We start from the raw sequence: 15437 nt of genomic DNA, 5'->3' as shown, positions 1-15437 counted from the left end.
ATTCGAAAAACATCACGTATTGTTGGCGCGCTTATTTGAACCGTGCGACATATGCTCTGAAATACTCCAGACAAATCCTGATTTGACATTTGGGGGACCCCACTTAACAATAAATCAGACAGCACCGCATTATTTTGGCATTCACTGAGCTGGCTTTTTAAAGAAATTACATCTGATGTAAGCTGTCTATCACCACCAACTCCATATAAGACCGACCAGTGTGCGTTGGGATGTTCTTCCTGTATACATTTCCAAATCAAAAACCATTGTTTTTTTTTTTTTGTTTAAAAACTATTAAAAACTATTATTTAATTTATTACTCTTTCTTCTTTCCACTTTATAAACGTAGATATATATGCATGTATGTATATATATTTATATATGGAGACGTAAAGAAAACTTTAAAATACAATATTTTTATGTTGTATTTGATTCCATTTTATTATAATTTGCTTTTACTTATTTCGTTTCATATTTACTTCGTTTCAACTGTTTGGTTATGAAACATTGCGTTACAAAATCATTACTGCAGAAATTACAACAAAAAAGATATGTAAACTAAAGTTTTATATTTATGTATTTAATGCTATTTTTATAATTATTTATTGTTTTTTTTTTACTAAAGTGCACTTGCACGAATTTCGTTCACATGTGAGAGTTGTTGGACAATCATTGTTTCTTTTCCTTTTTTTTTATTTTTTTTTGTTTAAAAATGGAAATGAAACAAAAAAAGAGAAATCGTTACAAAATCATTTAGGCAACAAAAGAAAAATGCGACATTTATTTATAGATTATAAAAAAGAAAAGTGCAAGTTATAGAAGAATCTTGTTTAAGATTAAGAAAGTATGTGATTTGGTGCATCTATTTGTGTATGTATGTATGTTATTTAAAGGCGAAATGCTAACATACACATACATATATACAATATTCATTTATAATATATATAAATATTTATATATCGACCTATACTAATAGAAAGGTCGTAACTTAAAAGTTTTGTTAAAAAGAACGTATCTCAGCAAGTCGTTAATAAAGTCGGATCTCGGGTGTCCGTTTAAAACGGTTGTAATTTAAATAAAAAAATTTTGGATAGAACAGATATGACCTAAATTTAGTTGAATTTCTTTTCGCAACTTCGTTAGACTTAAAAATCTAAACTTTATTATAGAGGACACATGAATCCATATTCGGGTTCACCAATTTATGTCTTTTGCGAATTATGAATAGGAAATAAATTGAGTTAAATTTGAAGCTTTTTACATTCTTTTTAACCGGTCTTCTGAGGTACGACTTTATTAACGACTTTGTTGAGATACGGCCTGATTAACAAAACTTTTGAGTTACGACCTTCCTATTAGGATAGGTCGATATATATAATATATACAACACATTTAATTAAATAATAGATTTAACTGCATAATTAATCATAATAGCGGTAAAGATAATAGTTATATAGTTAATAATAGTACATAGGTAGTTTTATATGGTAAGTAATAAAAACTATACTTTTATCCATTCATTCATATTTACGTATGTATGTATGTATGTAAAGTATGTATAATATACATACTTTAATATAACTAGCATAACTTTTTTGTTGTAAGTTACTGATGCACTGCAACAACAACGTCACAAACGATTTGTTGTCATTTAACTTATTTTAACATTTTAGCTTTGTATTGTTTTAGTTTTTATTGTTTTGCTCAACTTGTTTTTGTTTATCAAATTATTATTTTTATTTTACATATTTGGGTATCGTGTTTTTTGTTCATTTTATGGAAGCGAACGCGTTGTTGTTGGATTCATTGTACTTTTGGCGTACATAGTTAAGCGAGGGATACAAATTGGCCAAAATAAAAATATCGAGGCGAGTATGCACTGAAACTCAAAAATATAAATAAATGAACATACATACATCGAAATAAATAAAAAAGTTATAAAAAAATATAATAAATATTTTTTTTTTTTTAAATTAAAATAAATTTAAAAAATATATGGAAAAATAATAATACATAAATATGTAAAAAATGCATTAACATAACCATAAATTGCGGCTTTCATATATGTACAGTTGTGAACATGAAAACAGCAACAAAATGTATCAAAAAATTGTACCAGTTATTATTTGAGTTTTTTAAAAAACCTTAAAAATTGTATAAGGAAAACGTCGACGTGTCATACGAAAACTAATCTTTTCAAAATTTTTACAAAGGAATTCAATGTACAAAATTTGAAAATGCTAGTTTTCGTATGAATCGTCGACGAAAAAACATGGTTTACACGGATTATAACATAAGTGATCGTGCTGCTTCATTCGTATTCGGCATGATGAAATTGTTGAATTGACTGTTTTTTTTTTTTTGTTATTGTTACAGCCAATTCGCCGTATTTATATCTTTTATGACTTCTGGTCCTAAAATTAGCTATTCATTCAACTAAACGTAATTTTCTTTCGCAGGTGTTTAAAAATTTTCATTTTTAATTTTATCCACTCTTAAAATAAGTTAATTTTTATTGCTGACCTTTCATATAATAAACCAGGCATGCTTAACCAACGAACCGATATCATTTCGTTACGATAATTAACGTTAATAAACGAAACAAAGTCATTTCGTTTCGTTTATTAACGTTAAGAACGTCAAATTAACGAAATGATTTCGTTTCGTTTTCTGCCATATCAAAACGAAATCAAATCGTTTATGTTGATTATTAATTTCAAACTATGCTGGCAAAGCTGATTGATGGCGGAGTCATTAAAGGTGAAAGCATTAGCCAAGCTGATTGCAACTTTTCTCATGAATTTTGACAGTACGAACATTTCTCAGAGTATTTTTGACATTACCACCAACGAATTACACAAACAAATTACATGGAGTTTGTGTGTGTATGTGCGCTCGTTGTTAGCACCTTACGGCTTCACCATGGCTATAGCATTGCCAGCACAATTCAAACATAAAGTATCACGTTTTTGTTAACGTTTTTAACGTTAACGAAAGCTTTTCGTTTCGGTTAAAAACGAGATACAATTTACCTTGATAATTTCTTTATCGATAATATTTCGAAGTGTTTCAACGGAAACGGTGGAAATTTTTTGATAAACGATTAGCTTAACGTTAAGGTGCATCCCTGTAATAAACACATAAATTCAATTAATAAACCCGTAATGGCTAAAGAAAAGCAAGAAAGATGAAGCGACAGAAAAAAAATATGTATGTAAGCAATTATGTATGTAATTAACGATAATATTTACGTATTGATTACAAAATAAAAACAAGGCGCGATAGCGTCCGAAGAGATTTTAGGCCGAGCTTCTTTTCGAATTTGCGTTGTGCTCGTTTTAGTTTTTTCTACAAATTGGCGGGACGGAACCTACATGTTTTACACCGACTCCCAACGGCATCTGCAAGGCAGATGGGTTTTCACTGGGAAGCTTTTCATGGCAGAAATATTTGAATTCGGAGTGTTTGTCGAAATCACTTCCGAGGGGTAGCCCCTCTTAGAAAAACTTTTTTCTAATTGCAAAGACTTGTTTCTAAATTTTTGATGTTGGCTTGCCCAGGAATTGAATGCAGGATTTTCGGTGTGGTAGGCGGAGCATGCTACCACCACACCAAGCCGGCTGGCTGATAATTAAAAATAAAAATATAAAAAAGTCAATAAAACAAATAAAACTGAGCTTAACGCTTTCTAGAGGATTTCCATTGAGCCCCAGGTTGATAGCTATTAGCTTTATATTACTACATAGATATGTTGAAGAGAAAATAAAAAAAAAGAAAACACTTTCAGTTCCGGACAAATCTACTAAACCGTTACAAATATAAACCAAAAGCAGTAATGGTGTAAGTCAAATTCCGCACGTTCGTTCCGGAATTTAATGCTGAAAATTAGCGAACGATGCTATTAAAGAATTTTTTAATTCGTCCATTACATGGCGGCCACCGTGGTGTGATGGTAGCGTGCTCCGCCTACCACACCGTATACCCTGGGTTCACACCCTGGAAAAAGCAACATCAAAATTTTAGAAATAAGGTTTTTAGAAAAAAATTATTCTAAGCGGGGTCGCCCCTCGGCAGTGTTTGGCAAGCGCTCCGAGTGTATTTCTGTCATGAAAAGCTCTCAGTGAAAACTCATCTGCCTTACAGATGCCGTTCGGAGTCGGCATAAAAAATGTAGGTCCCGTCCGGCCAATTTGTAGGGAAAACAAGAGGAGCACGACGCAAATTGGAAGAGAAGCTCGGGCTTAGATCTCTTCGGAGGTTATCGCGCCTTACATTTATTTTTTATTTTACTTACTCTTAGATACTTCGCAATAGATTGCCAAATAAAAAAAAACGCTCGTATACTGTGTACTATTAACTGGCTTTATTTTTCGATTAACAATCTCAGTACAGCTTCACACATCGCTGTGACCTGTTCGCTGTTCAACGCTTTCAATTGAATACTTTCTATAACTTATGTTTCAAGTCGTAAAAAGGCATAAATACAAAACAGGACGGTGAAAATTATATAACCTAATTCTCTCATAAGAATTCAATACATTCTCTCCTTTTTAGCAGGGCTCCTAACCCCCTCGAAAATCGAAGCGGTTCGTTCAGTGGTTCGAGCCACTCAGGCAAAAATTTAACCGGTTCGCGGATAACTCTAAACCGCCGAACCGGTTCGGTTCAAGTGGTTCAAACGTTTAATACTGAGTTTTGATAGTAAATAAAATTTGAAATTCGTTTCTTGGGATCTGTGTGCAACCAACCATCGATATGTACCTACTAAGCATACAAATAAAATACAGTTATTGAGATTAAATATTATTCAATTAGCTGCTTTCCATAAACATATAAAACATACCTACTAAAGTTTAGATGCGAGATTACTACACAAAATAAAAAATATTCATGAAAATGTAAATGTCTTCTTTGCTTTTCTTAGGCATTAAGCTTATAAATTTTTATATACGGTTATGTGAAAAATAATATGGTCTCCCTTTAAAACTAGTATTGTTCCCAAATTATGTTTATTTGTTTTTAATAATTCCAATTTAAAATATTGTTCTAACTATAACACAAACTATATATATATATAAATTTCAAAGCTTACACAAAGCTCCCAAAAATTAATCAAATTTTCATCAGTTTTCCAGACTTATTAAAAACTCCAAACAATTTCTGAGTGTGCAGTTTTGTAGCTCATCTAACTGTAGTGTAATAATGTGCAAGTTTCAAGAGGGTGTTCGCATTTTTTGCCATACACCGCAAGAACAAAATTTGTTTTTATATGGTAGATATGGGCAACACCCTCGGGGAAAAAAATTTAAACAAAAAATTAACGATAATTCTTATCTACTTGAAACTTGCACACTATTACACTACAATTCAATGAGAAAAAAAAATTCTAAAAATTGTTAATAAAAAGTTTCAAAAATTGATAAAAATTTTATTAATTTAACTTAAAAAATATTTATAATTATACATATGTATGTGGTTTGTGTTATAGTTCGGACTATGTTATAAATGAAAGAATGTTATAAATGAAAAATGAAAAAGCTCTTTCATATACAAAGTTGTTATGCACGGGGTTTGAACTCATTATGTAAATTGCTTATTTTTGCACAAGCTTTTCACCAAGTAGACGCTATTAAAATCAAAAGTGACAACTGACGGCGTTGCCATCGAGAAAAATGTGTGCAATTTTATCTTAGAGTTGTATTTTCAAGCAAAGTGGTGAATTAAATAAGTTAAGTGATTTTTGTTGAAACTTTATTTTGAACAGAACCGAACCATTTTTTTTGGGTTTGCAGCCCTGCTTTTGGTGCGCTTTTTTGTATTTTTGCATTTTTACGACTTCAAATAAACGTATGCTTAATAACCAGGGTTCGTAGGGGACAAACCTATATTCGATACGAATTTAGCGCCTTAAGAATGTTAAGCAAAGGGTGAGCGACCGTCTGATAAATATCAGCCTGTGTAAGTTCAAATTTTGTTCCAAGTAAATACGCAGTTGAGGTACACAAATGTTTGGAAAAATTGCTTATTTTATTATTGTTTTGTTTCTTCTTCTTCTTCTGGAAACCCAAACAATATTCTCACTTTCAAATTAAGTCAGCATTCAATTGCCCGTATTATTTTTGTTGGGTGTGTGTTATCAGCCCAAATCTAAATATTCCCTCGGAATTTTGTTCTCGCGGATTTTTTTATTCCCGCGGAAAAATTCCTCCAATTCTTTTCTCCTAGGGAGAACAGTAATTGGGGAACGGGAATTTCGAATTTTCGAACTCAGCTGTTTTGTCAATTGAAATTTCGTTGCGCATTTCTTATTTTGTTTATAAAATTTAAAAATTTAATTATTATTGCAAATTTTGTTTGAAATTAAGAAATAAAATATATACAATGCACAGTATTGCATTTCATGTAGTATTCACTGAAATGAGTAATGAATTGGTGCCACAGCAACATCAACAGAGGAGCATAAGAAGAAGAAGACGGCGGGATAACACAAATCCGCCGGAATTGCCTGTTTCCATTCAGCAAAGCAATTTTCTGGCGGACAAGTCGAGTTGAATTCATCTTTCGTCATATGCCAAAATCTATTTAAACCTTCATAAAAAATCCTTGCGCAATTTCTGGATGGCTGCATCAAATATACCAAGAGCTCTTCCGTTGCTTATGCTATATTTTCGACTTAAAATAAAGAATATTGTGTTAGAATGCACATATTTTAGCAGAAATTTGTAAAAATAAGTGTTCTTTCTTAAAAGAACCAATTTCCTTGAACTGTTTCGATGCATTCCCTTTAATTTAATAAGCTCACTCACATTCATAATACCTACTTTTCTCCCGTAACCGGTTTCCGCTTTTTCGAACATTGTTCACAATAGGAGGAAAGGGAAAAGTGAGAAAACTCACAAGGAATTTTTATTTAGAATACGAGGAATGGGAGAAGGGAAAAAACTCGCACGGAATTTTTGTTTAGAATTGGGCTGTATATGTATTTATAATTTGGCCAAAGGCCTTATTACCGGTTACACCTATTGCTTGTAAAATACGTAATTTGTATAGATACATACAGTTGTGTACACGCAAATAACAGCAATTACTAATTAATTAATTTATCTTTTGTTAGTTTTACAAAAAAAAGCTAATGAATGAAAACTGAACAAACGAATTTCAAAAATGTTCGCAAAAGTACTCGAGAAGATTTGGAAAATTTTATTGAAAATTTCAAAATTTTATTTAAAATTTTAGAAAGTGATGTATATTGGAACGATGGCACAACGCCGAAACCGGTTTGTATCCAAACCAAATTTGACAAGGGATGACAGAAAATCGTTCCAATATACATCAATTTTCCACCCTGCCGGAAAATCAACAAAACAAAATTAATAAATTTTTAGAAACTTTTTGAGTATACAGTTTTATAGTCCAATCATATGAGCTTTAAGTCTCTCGATTAATTTTTGAGAATTTTGTTTGTTTTCACTCAGAAAACAATTTCAAAAGTCAACGCGAACTTTGAAAATTCAAACTTGCAGTTTTTTAGACTAAAAAATTGCACACTTAGAGAGTTTCCTAAAATTCTTAGCGAATGTATCCAAATTTTCATAAATACTTTCAAACACTTCTCGACTTTTTGCTATTTTTTTTAAGTTGGTTTGCATAGTTTTCGTTATACAATTCGCTTAAGTTCTGTCTAAAATAACGAATACAAATAAATAAAATCATAGATAAAAATTGTAAATCAGTCATGTTGCTATAATTTCGCTTTTATAACTGTGTGTATGGACCATTATATAAACTTAAATTATATAGGTTTATAATACAACAAACGTAATAGAAACATGCCTACAATTTTAATTTATTTCTAACAAAATTTAATAACGCATAAGTATTTTTTTTTAGACAACATTCCTTTATATGCAATTAAAAAAATTAAGCCGCGAAAGAAAATGAGTCGGAAACTTTTAGATATAATTGATGTAAACTTCTTTTATTTTGCTTTAAGCGTGAAAGTTTATTATTTCATTAACTACATCGTTGCTAATTTTGTAAAGCCCTATATGGATTGCTTTCGAATAGGGTCATATTAAATCGAGATGGTCGGGCTAGTACCTTAATGGTGCGGTCACAAGCATCGAACGTGCCGGATCTATATCCGTCAAAGAACCATCAACATCGATAACACTCCCCAAAACCTTCGGTGAGTGTCCTTATCGCTACAAAAACAACAACAAGATTCCTCTCAGGCGTCGATATGACGGCGACAAGCACGTATTACGTTGTATTTTCGAAAACGTCTACACTTATTACATTCTCTTTTGAAGACACAATTTTCCGCAACAACACAAATTCTCAATGTACGAAGCTTTATATGATTTTGTTTGGTTTACTGAGGCCAGGTTTTTCAGTACAAGTTCCACTCAGTTTGCCAGTTAAACTACTCTTAAACTTATTCTGCATTTATTCAATCTACTTTAACAAAAGTGTAAGCTGAGCTTGAATACCATTACGGCTCATGTTGATAACTAGCATACCTCTGAAATCTCAAGAGTTGTTACGAAACAGTGACTAAACTTGGGAATCATAGTGTACTCAGCAAAAGAGGGAAAGCTGTTGGCTTTGGTGGTACCACCTTGGAAATTTTTTTTTTCAACTTAAGCTCAAATCGATGTCCAATGTAGGATATAAACTGGAGAAACATGTCGAATATTCATTTGAGAACTGTACATTTCTCAAAATCTCTCAAAGTTTGGATAATAAATTGAAAATGCTAATGACGTTGGAGATCAACTCGAGAACTATAAATTTTACAAAATTTCTCAAAGGTTGGATAGTGACTGGAGAGTGAAGTTGGATATCAACTTGAGAACTATCTGGTTTAAGAATAATTATCTAATGTTAGATATCACCTCCGGAACTAGATATATATTTCGCTGGAGAAATATCTTTTAAATGTTTGTTGGGTAAGCAAAATCCAGCTGTTGTATCTACAAATTATCTAGATAATAAAGTACCAATGTTGCCATACAAAAAATCCTACCCCAAAGGCGGCCTTAAACTACTCAGTAGTTTAACTGGAGTTTGAATTTGACTAGAGTTTAAGCAAACTTAGTTTAAGCTTAGCTTAACCAACTACTGAAAAACCGGGCCTGAATGGTATAAAGTTGTACGTTTAGTATAGAAACTATCAATTTTAAAAATACAATTTGATTGCATGTGCCTTACATTATTATGTAGCGAATACTCGCCTGGAACTTTCTGTTGAATAAGTTTTTTTTGTTCCTGCGTAATTTTTATTAAAATAAATAAATACAAAGCGCGATAACCTCGGAAAAGATTTTAGTCCGACAATCTCTTCCAATATATTAGTTTTCAATGAGAAGCTTTCCATGGCAGAAATACACTCGGAGTGTTTGCCAAATCACTTCCGAGGAGCGACCACGCTTAGAAAACCTTTTCTTCTAATTGAAAAACCCTGTTTCTAAATTTTTGATGTTGCTTTGCCCGGAGATCGAACCAAGGATCTTCGGTGTGGTATACGGAGCACGCTACCACCACACCACGACAGCCACCAATTTTTATTGCAACAAAAAATTTACAATAAACGGAAAGGAAAGAAAAATTAAAACACAATTATGATTTTGTCTCTGTTTTTTGGAGTTATGATTAAACCAGAATGTCTTGAAAAATATCCGCTACGTTATAATAATAGACCTGAGGCGATATCGTCGTATGCGATCCGTGGTCGAAACCTATTTTCTAAACGACAAAATATATGAAACCGTTAAAGTTTCGAGCCTTAACCACAACTTTGGTGTAACCAATAAATTTATCAATATTATGTACTCCCTGAAGAAGAAACAATAAATATCGTGTCGAAACGCGTCGGAGTTAAAAAAGAAAAATTTAGTATTTTGCTTTAAACTCAACGGCCAATACAGCTCTCAATAATTACTAAACAAAGAATTTACCTTGGTGTAAACCAAACATTTATCAATCTATGCTTTTTGACAGGGACAGTGACACTTTCGTATGTATGAAATGTGACTTAAGAGTTCTTTTACATAGACTTTGACTTCAACCGGTAAGTGCGTTGTGTGTTAAAAACAGCTCAACTTGTTTTGCTTTATGTTAGATAATCTCTGGACAGCATTTGAACCATACATCAAATTCAACTTTCACAGCCAAGGTTCGGGTGTTTTGTATTTGGTTTATATTTCATAAAAACTTTACATCAGAGTTCTTCCTCAAACTCTATTGTTCACTATACGTTGTTGACTATACTTTTACTAAACGTGAGTTACTAACAACAATAAAATTTTATTTTTTTCTGTTGGTTACACCAAAATTGCTAAAAAGACGTGTTATATCTACAATTCAACATATAACTTCAGAACTATTGTGGTTTCAAAAGTCACTTTCGTTCCCAGATCATGTGCGACGATGGCTACGCTGAAGAAGTATTCTATGAATAAATATAATACTTATAAATTCAATTAAATAACTTCAGCAATCAAAAATTGGTGATTTTATTTCTTAACTAAAAGCTACTTGGAATGTGCAAGCCAACCTTAGTAATTGGGAAAAACTAGCAAATAAACAACAAAAACAGATAGAAAACCACTCAAGCACGCATTTCAAAGAATCAAGTTAGTTTCGTATGGTTTTTGTGAATTTTTTAATTTTAAATTTTAATAGCAAACATACACACCGTCGAGGCCGCGGTAAGAGCTGCTAGCTGCATTTTCCGTTAAAAACGACTTGTTGATACTGGTAGAATGAGGGACGATTTCTGTACACGGCTGTAAATGAAAATTTACTGTTTAAAGTCCACAACCACTAAAAATAAAGCCTATTAACTCCTACAATTTTATGAAAAGCGACTAACTGCATATAGTTTAAATACATTTTGAAAGTCCAAAGTTTTCGTTCAAATGCGTTTTTCATTCTACTGAAAAACTTTGTTGTATGGAATTAGCAGTTTCTACCACGACGTCGACGATATGTATGTATGTATATCACGTCAACAGTGCAGCAATCAGTAACAAATACCAGCACATTGACATAATTTGCTATACAATTTTGATCTCTTTCAAATAACATTTTATCTACTTTTTGATAAATAAAATCAATCAATATGCTTTTTGTATATACATACATATATATTATATTATAACTAGTATTTCACACTGCCATGTGTTATATATAAATCTTGGTTCATTGTGAATATGTGGCGCTTGACTTTTGTGTATTCGCGTCAGCTACTAAATTAAATTCAGTTATTAGCCAAAAGAAAATGCCAAGTGTGTCTAAATTTCAGTTGAGCAAGACTCGTTCTTATTTTAATATAAAGTTATATCCAATTATTGAAAATATCTTTTTAAACTTAAAGTAAAATACAAAAATTAAGATAACTATGTATATGTTATGTATGTGTTAGAAACTTATACTTAATTAAAAGCGCTGCTATATCTGCTATTATGCTTAAGGGTCATCAGCGTGTGTATGTATGTATATGCAAATGTTCACATTTAAACTGTGTAATCTGTTATATGTATGTGCGTACAATTTATTTAAGTTTTCAACTCATTTTCTTGACTTCTCGTTAATTATTATGCTGTAACTGCAATGACATTTGTCTTCTTTGTTTTTTTTTTTTTTTTTCAAAGTACTAACTAAAAAACTTTATATGCGACTTTACAGCAATCGGCTGCGTATTGGACATATCCCTCTTTATTAAAAAAATAGTTATAAGGAAAAAAAAAAATTGATTGAATTTCGAAGTTAACTTCCGAGTCTTCGAAAGTGAAGAAAGTATACATAGGTAATTAATAAAAACACGAACGAATGTGCCAAGAGCAGATTTTCAAAAAAAAATCAGCCTAAGTGGAGAGGCAGGTCACCCTCACATGCTTATTTTATAAAAAAATGCAAGGCGCGATAACCTCCGAAGAGATTTTAGGCCGAAGTTCTCTTCCAGTTTGTAATGTGCTTCTTTTAATTTTTCCTACAAATTGGCCGGCCGGGACCTACATGTTTTATGCCGACTCCGAACGGCATCTGAAAGGTAGATGAATTTTCACTGAGAAGCTTTTCATGGTAGAAATACACTCCGAGTGTTTGCCAAACACTGCCGAGGGGCTCGTTTAGAAAAACTGTTTGCTAATTGAAAAAAGCTATGTTTCTTTGACCCGGAGTTGAACCCACAATCTTCGGCGTGGTAGGCGGAGCACGTTACCACCACACCATCATAAATATTAAAGAAATATCATGAAATTTAAAGAAATGTTTGAGCTTCGGAAACCCGTAAGCTAATATTGTTCTTTCCAACAGGGTAAGAATTAAAGCTATTTTGTAACGACTTTTCGGCATTTCTTGTTGTATATTTTGATTTGGACACTCAATTTAAAAAATGTAGAAACTTTATTTTTTCCACTCAAAAAATTTGCGTCGGTCCAATACCCAGAAAAAAGCTCAAAAATTATGAAATCAACAAAACACCAGCATGCTGTTTTAATGATAACTGTGAAAACTGAAGAAGCAGCAAAAATTATTTACGTGAATCTTACACAAACGCTAAGCAAACCAATTTTAAAAACATTTTCTTAGGCCCACTTGCAGAACGGCAAGCTATCTTTTTGACTTGGAGTTAACTTTCAATCTTATAAAAATTTTATGAGTTTAACCCCTCATGTCAGCTTAACTCTGAGTTAAAAAGTTAACTTGCGTTCTGCAAGTGGGCTTAAATAATTGAAAATTCCAAAAAATTTTAAAAAGCCATATAAAATTAGGTAATTTTTTATTTTAAGTCACCTTTTTGAATTTGCAGTTTTGTAATGGAATCAATTTTAATCTAACAAAGTATAAGTCTCTCAATTCGCATTGACTTAAAATTTTTATTTATTTTTTTTTTCGAAGTTTTCTTCAGATTTTCTACCATATAAAAAATAATACATTTCCTATCGAAGCATGGTTCAATTATGTACAGGTTGGCTCATCTCATCAGCTGATTTTATTTATGTCATTGCATGGTCGAAGGGATTGTCAAAAGGAGATGGCAAACTCAAAATGAAACCAACACATTGGCAACATTTTACTTACTCATACAAAAACTGCTAAGTTTTATGTTTCCATTCCATACCATTCGCACCAACACCAATACATAGATTTTGACAATTTGAACAGACATATTTTGTTGCTTTACAGATGAGCCAACCTGTATATAGTTGAACCATGCTATCGAAGAAAATCAAAAAGTTTCTGAAAATTCCCAGTAAAAATTTTGAACCTTGTATGAAATTTCTTAAACAATTCGGTACTTTTCGAATTTTTGCGACACTCTTTAAAATTGAAACGAAAATTGTGCAATTTCGTCAAAAAAATTTCTTAAGTTTTTTCTATAATTAACCAAAATAATTAAAAGAAAATAACAGATAAAATTTTTTGTTTTGTTTGCTGCCTTTTTCATGTTCACATTTAAACTGTTCATAAATTCTCATTTTTAGCAAGAAAACATTTAAAAAACGCACTCCAGTTTTCTATTTCAATGAGTAGAATTTATTTGGATGTTTCAGTATAAGTTTTTTAAATTTTCAATGGCTGTATAATCTATTTTGTTGTCTCATGTAAATTACATTTAACATTGCGGTGACAACGACGATGACAACAATTCCCCTCGCTTTTACATAATGCTTTACATTTGTTAAAGCAAGTAATCATGAAAATTATGATTAGGCTGGGTCGAATTGTATGGACGAGAGTAACCGATATCGCGCCATCGATTTTTTTATAGGATTTGGGCTCAGGAAATAAAAGTTCCACTGGGCATAATAATTTTCGAGCTTGCGATATTTCTTTTTTTTTTTACTTTGATTTTTAAGGTTTCTTTCACGTTGGCGATAACAGTTTTTTGAAAAAAAAAAATTTTTTTTTTATACATGAAAACTTTACAATCCAATGAAAATTTTTTAGTAGGTTATGAAAAAAGCCTTAAAAATGAAAATCGAAGTCAAAAAAATGAAATTTCGCACGGTTAATAAATCGACCCAGTCTATTATGTATGCATCAATTGTTCATCTATCTTAAAAGTTCGTCTGCATAACAACTTTCTAACTAATAATGATGGCTTGTGTGTGTATGTAACTGTGTGTTATGCGTCATCTCTCAAGACCGTCTAATCTTGCAATTCATAATTTAATTTTGTGTTTGTTGTTTTATAATTTGACAAAAGTTATTTAATAAATATTTTGCGAAATTAATTTCATTTTATTTATTTTCTAGTAGATTACGCGTTATATATACTTGTATGCAATATGTATAATTATGTATGTACGTTTTTCTTTTATATTTATTTAAATTTAATTTTGTCTGTCGTTCACTCATCTGCAAATGCCAATATTTTTTTTTTAATTATCAACACCAAACACCAAATAGTTCCTTAAATTTCTTACGCTCTTAATACTTTTCTTCGTAACTTGCTGTTATTGTTGTTGTTGTCGCTGTTGCCTTCACAAACAAAAGCCGGTTGGTTTTATTGTTGGCATTATGAGTTTATTACATTTTGTATGATTATTAAATGTATTTATTTTTTATACCTATTTTTGTAATTGCTGTTGTTGTAGTTGCTGGCGTGTACTTATTTCGGTACGGAACAGGTAACTGCTTCATTTTATGGCTATTGTTTTACAAATTGTTGCAGTTGTTGCTGTTGTAATGTGTTGAAGACATTGTTGCGAATGTTTTTATAATTGATTCGGCGGCTGCGGCTGCCGCTGCTGCTGCTGCTGCGGCCCCCGCTGCTGCTGCAGCAGCCGTATTTGTAGCATAATTTTGCTATGCCATACGTGGTTTCTTTTGATGCGGCGATTCTTCCTCCTCCTCTTCTTCGTAGTCGTCTTCCTCGCCGGAATCGCTTTCATAATCCACAAGACCCTGCAATTGATTGAAATATTATAAACGACATACAATTTTTTTGTAATTGTTGTTAATTCAAAAAATCTATAACGAAGTGTAAAACAAAAAATAAGGAAATAATTAAATTTAACACATTTTGTATGATAGAATATATAAAATACCCTTCGGAAAAAAATTTAAGAGCTTAAACCTTTGTCTGTATCAGACTTATGGCCGCGTCACAATTAATTCTCTCATGCTCATGAGTTTTGATGCAGAAGCAAACTTCGTCACAATCGCGCATGTTGCGTTTGTAAATATAAACAGAACTTCAGACTTAGCAGTTTCGGCATTCAATACTTGCTCACATATTTGATCTCCTATTCATTTGTTAAAATGCGCTTTTTAATTGTGAAAAATGTTATAAACGTACCAACGAGTGGGGAAAATAATTATACTTCCAAAGTCTCAAAACACTCATAGCCAAGTTCTTCTTACGTTTTGCTTGCAGCAAAAGTTGAAAGTTCTATAGCGCTGGTTATGGCGTCAGACGGCGC

The 15437-nt window shown here is 31.9% G+C and overlaps 1 protein-coding gene across 7 annotated transcripts in view; it reads right to left on the bottom strand.

Annotated features, from left to right (window-relative positions):
- Nucleotides 1–414: 414 nt before the first annotated feature.
- Nucleotides 415–15437, bottom strand: part of flfl (serine/threonine-protein phosphatase 4 regulatory subunit 3 flfl) — a 74605-nt gene continuing 59582 nt past the window's right edge. For 5 of the 7 annotated variants that reach the window (XM_067763399.1, XM_067763398.1, XM_067763397.1 and 2 more), the window contains one exon: nucleotides 415–14919. In XM_067763399.1, the coding sequence (XP_067619500.1) occupies nucleotides 14821–14919 (99 nt within the window). In that variant the 3' untranslated portion in view covers nucleotides 415–14820. The remainder of the gene's footprint in view (nucleotides 14920–15437) is intronic. The other 2 variants (XR_010949182.1, XR_010949183.1) reach the window with 2 other exon arrangements.

Source organism: Eurosta solidaginis, chromosome 1, assembly GCF_040869045.1.
Source record: "Eurosta solidaginis isolate ZX-2024a chromosome 1, ASM4086904v1, whole genome shotgun sequence".
Classification (NCBI taxonomy): domain Eukaryota; kingdom Metazoa; phylum Arthropoda; class Insecta; order Diptera; family Tephritidae; genus Eurosta; species Eurosta solidaginis.
The sequence above is the reverse complement of the archived record's forward strand: the minus strand, read 5'-3'. Positions and strand labels throughout refer to the sequence as shown.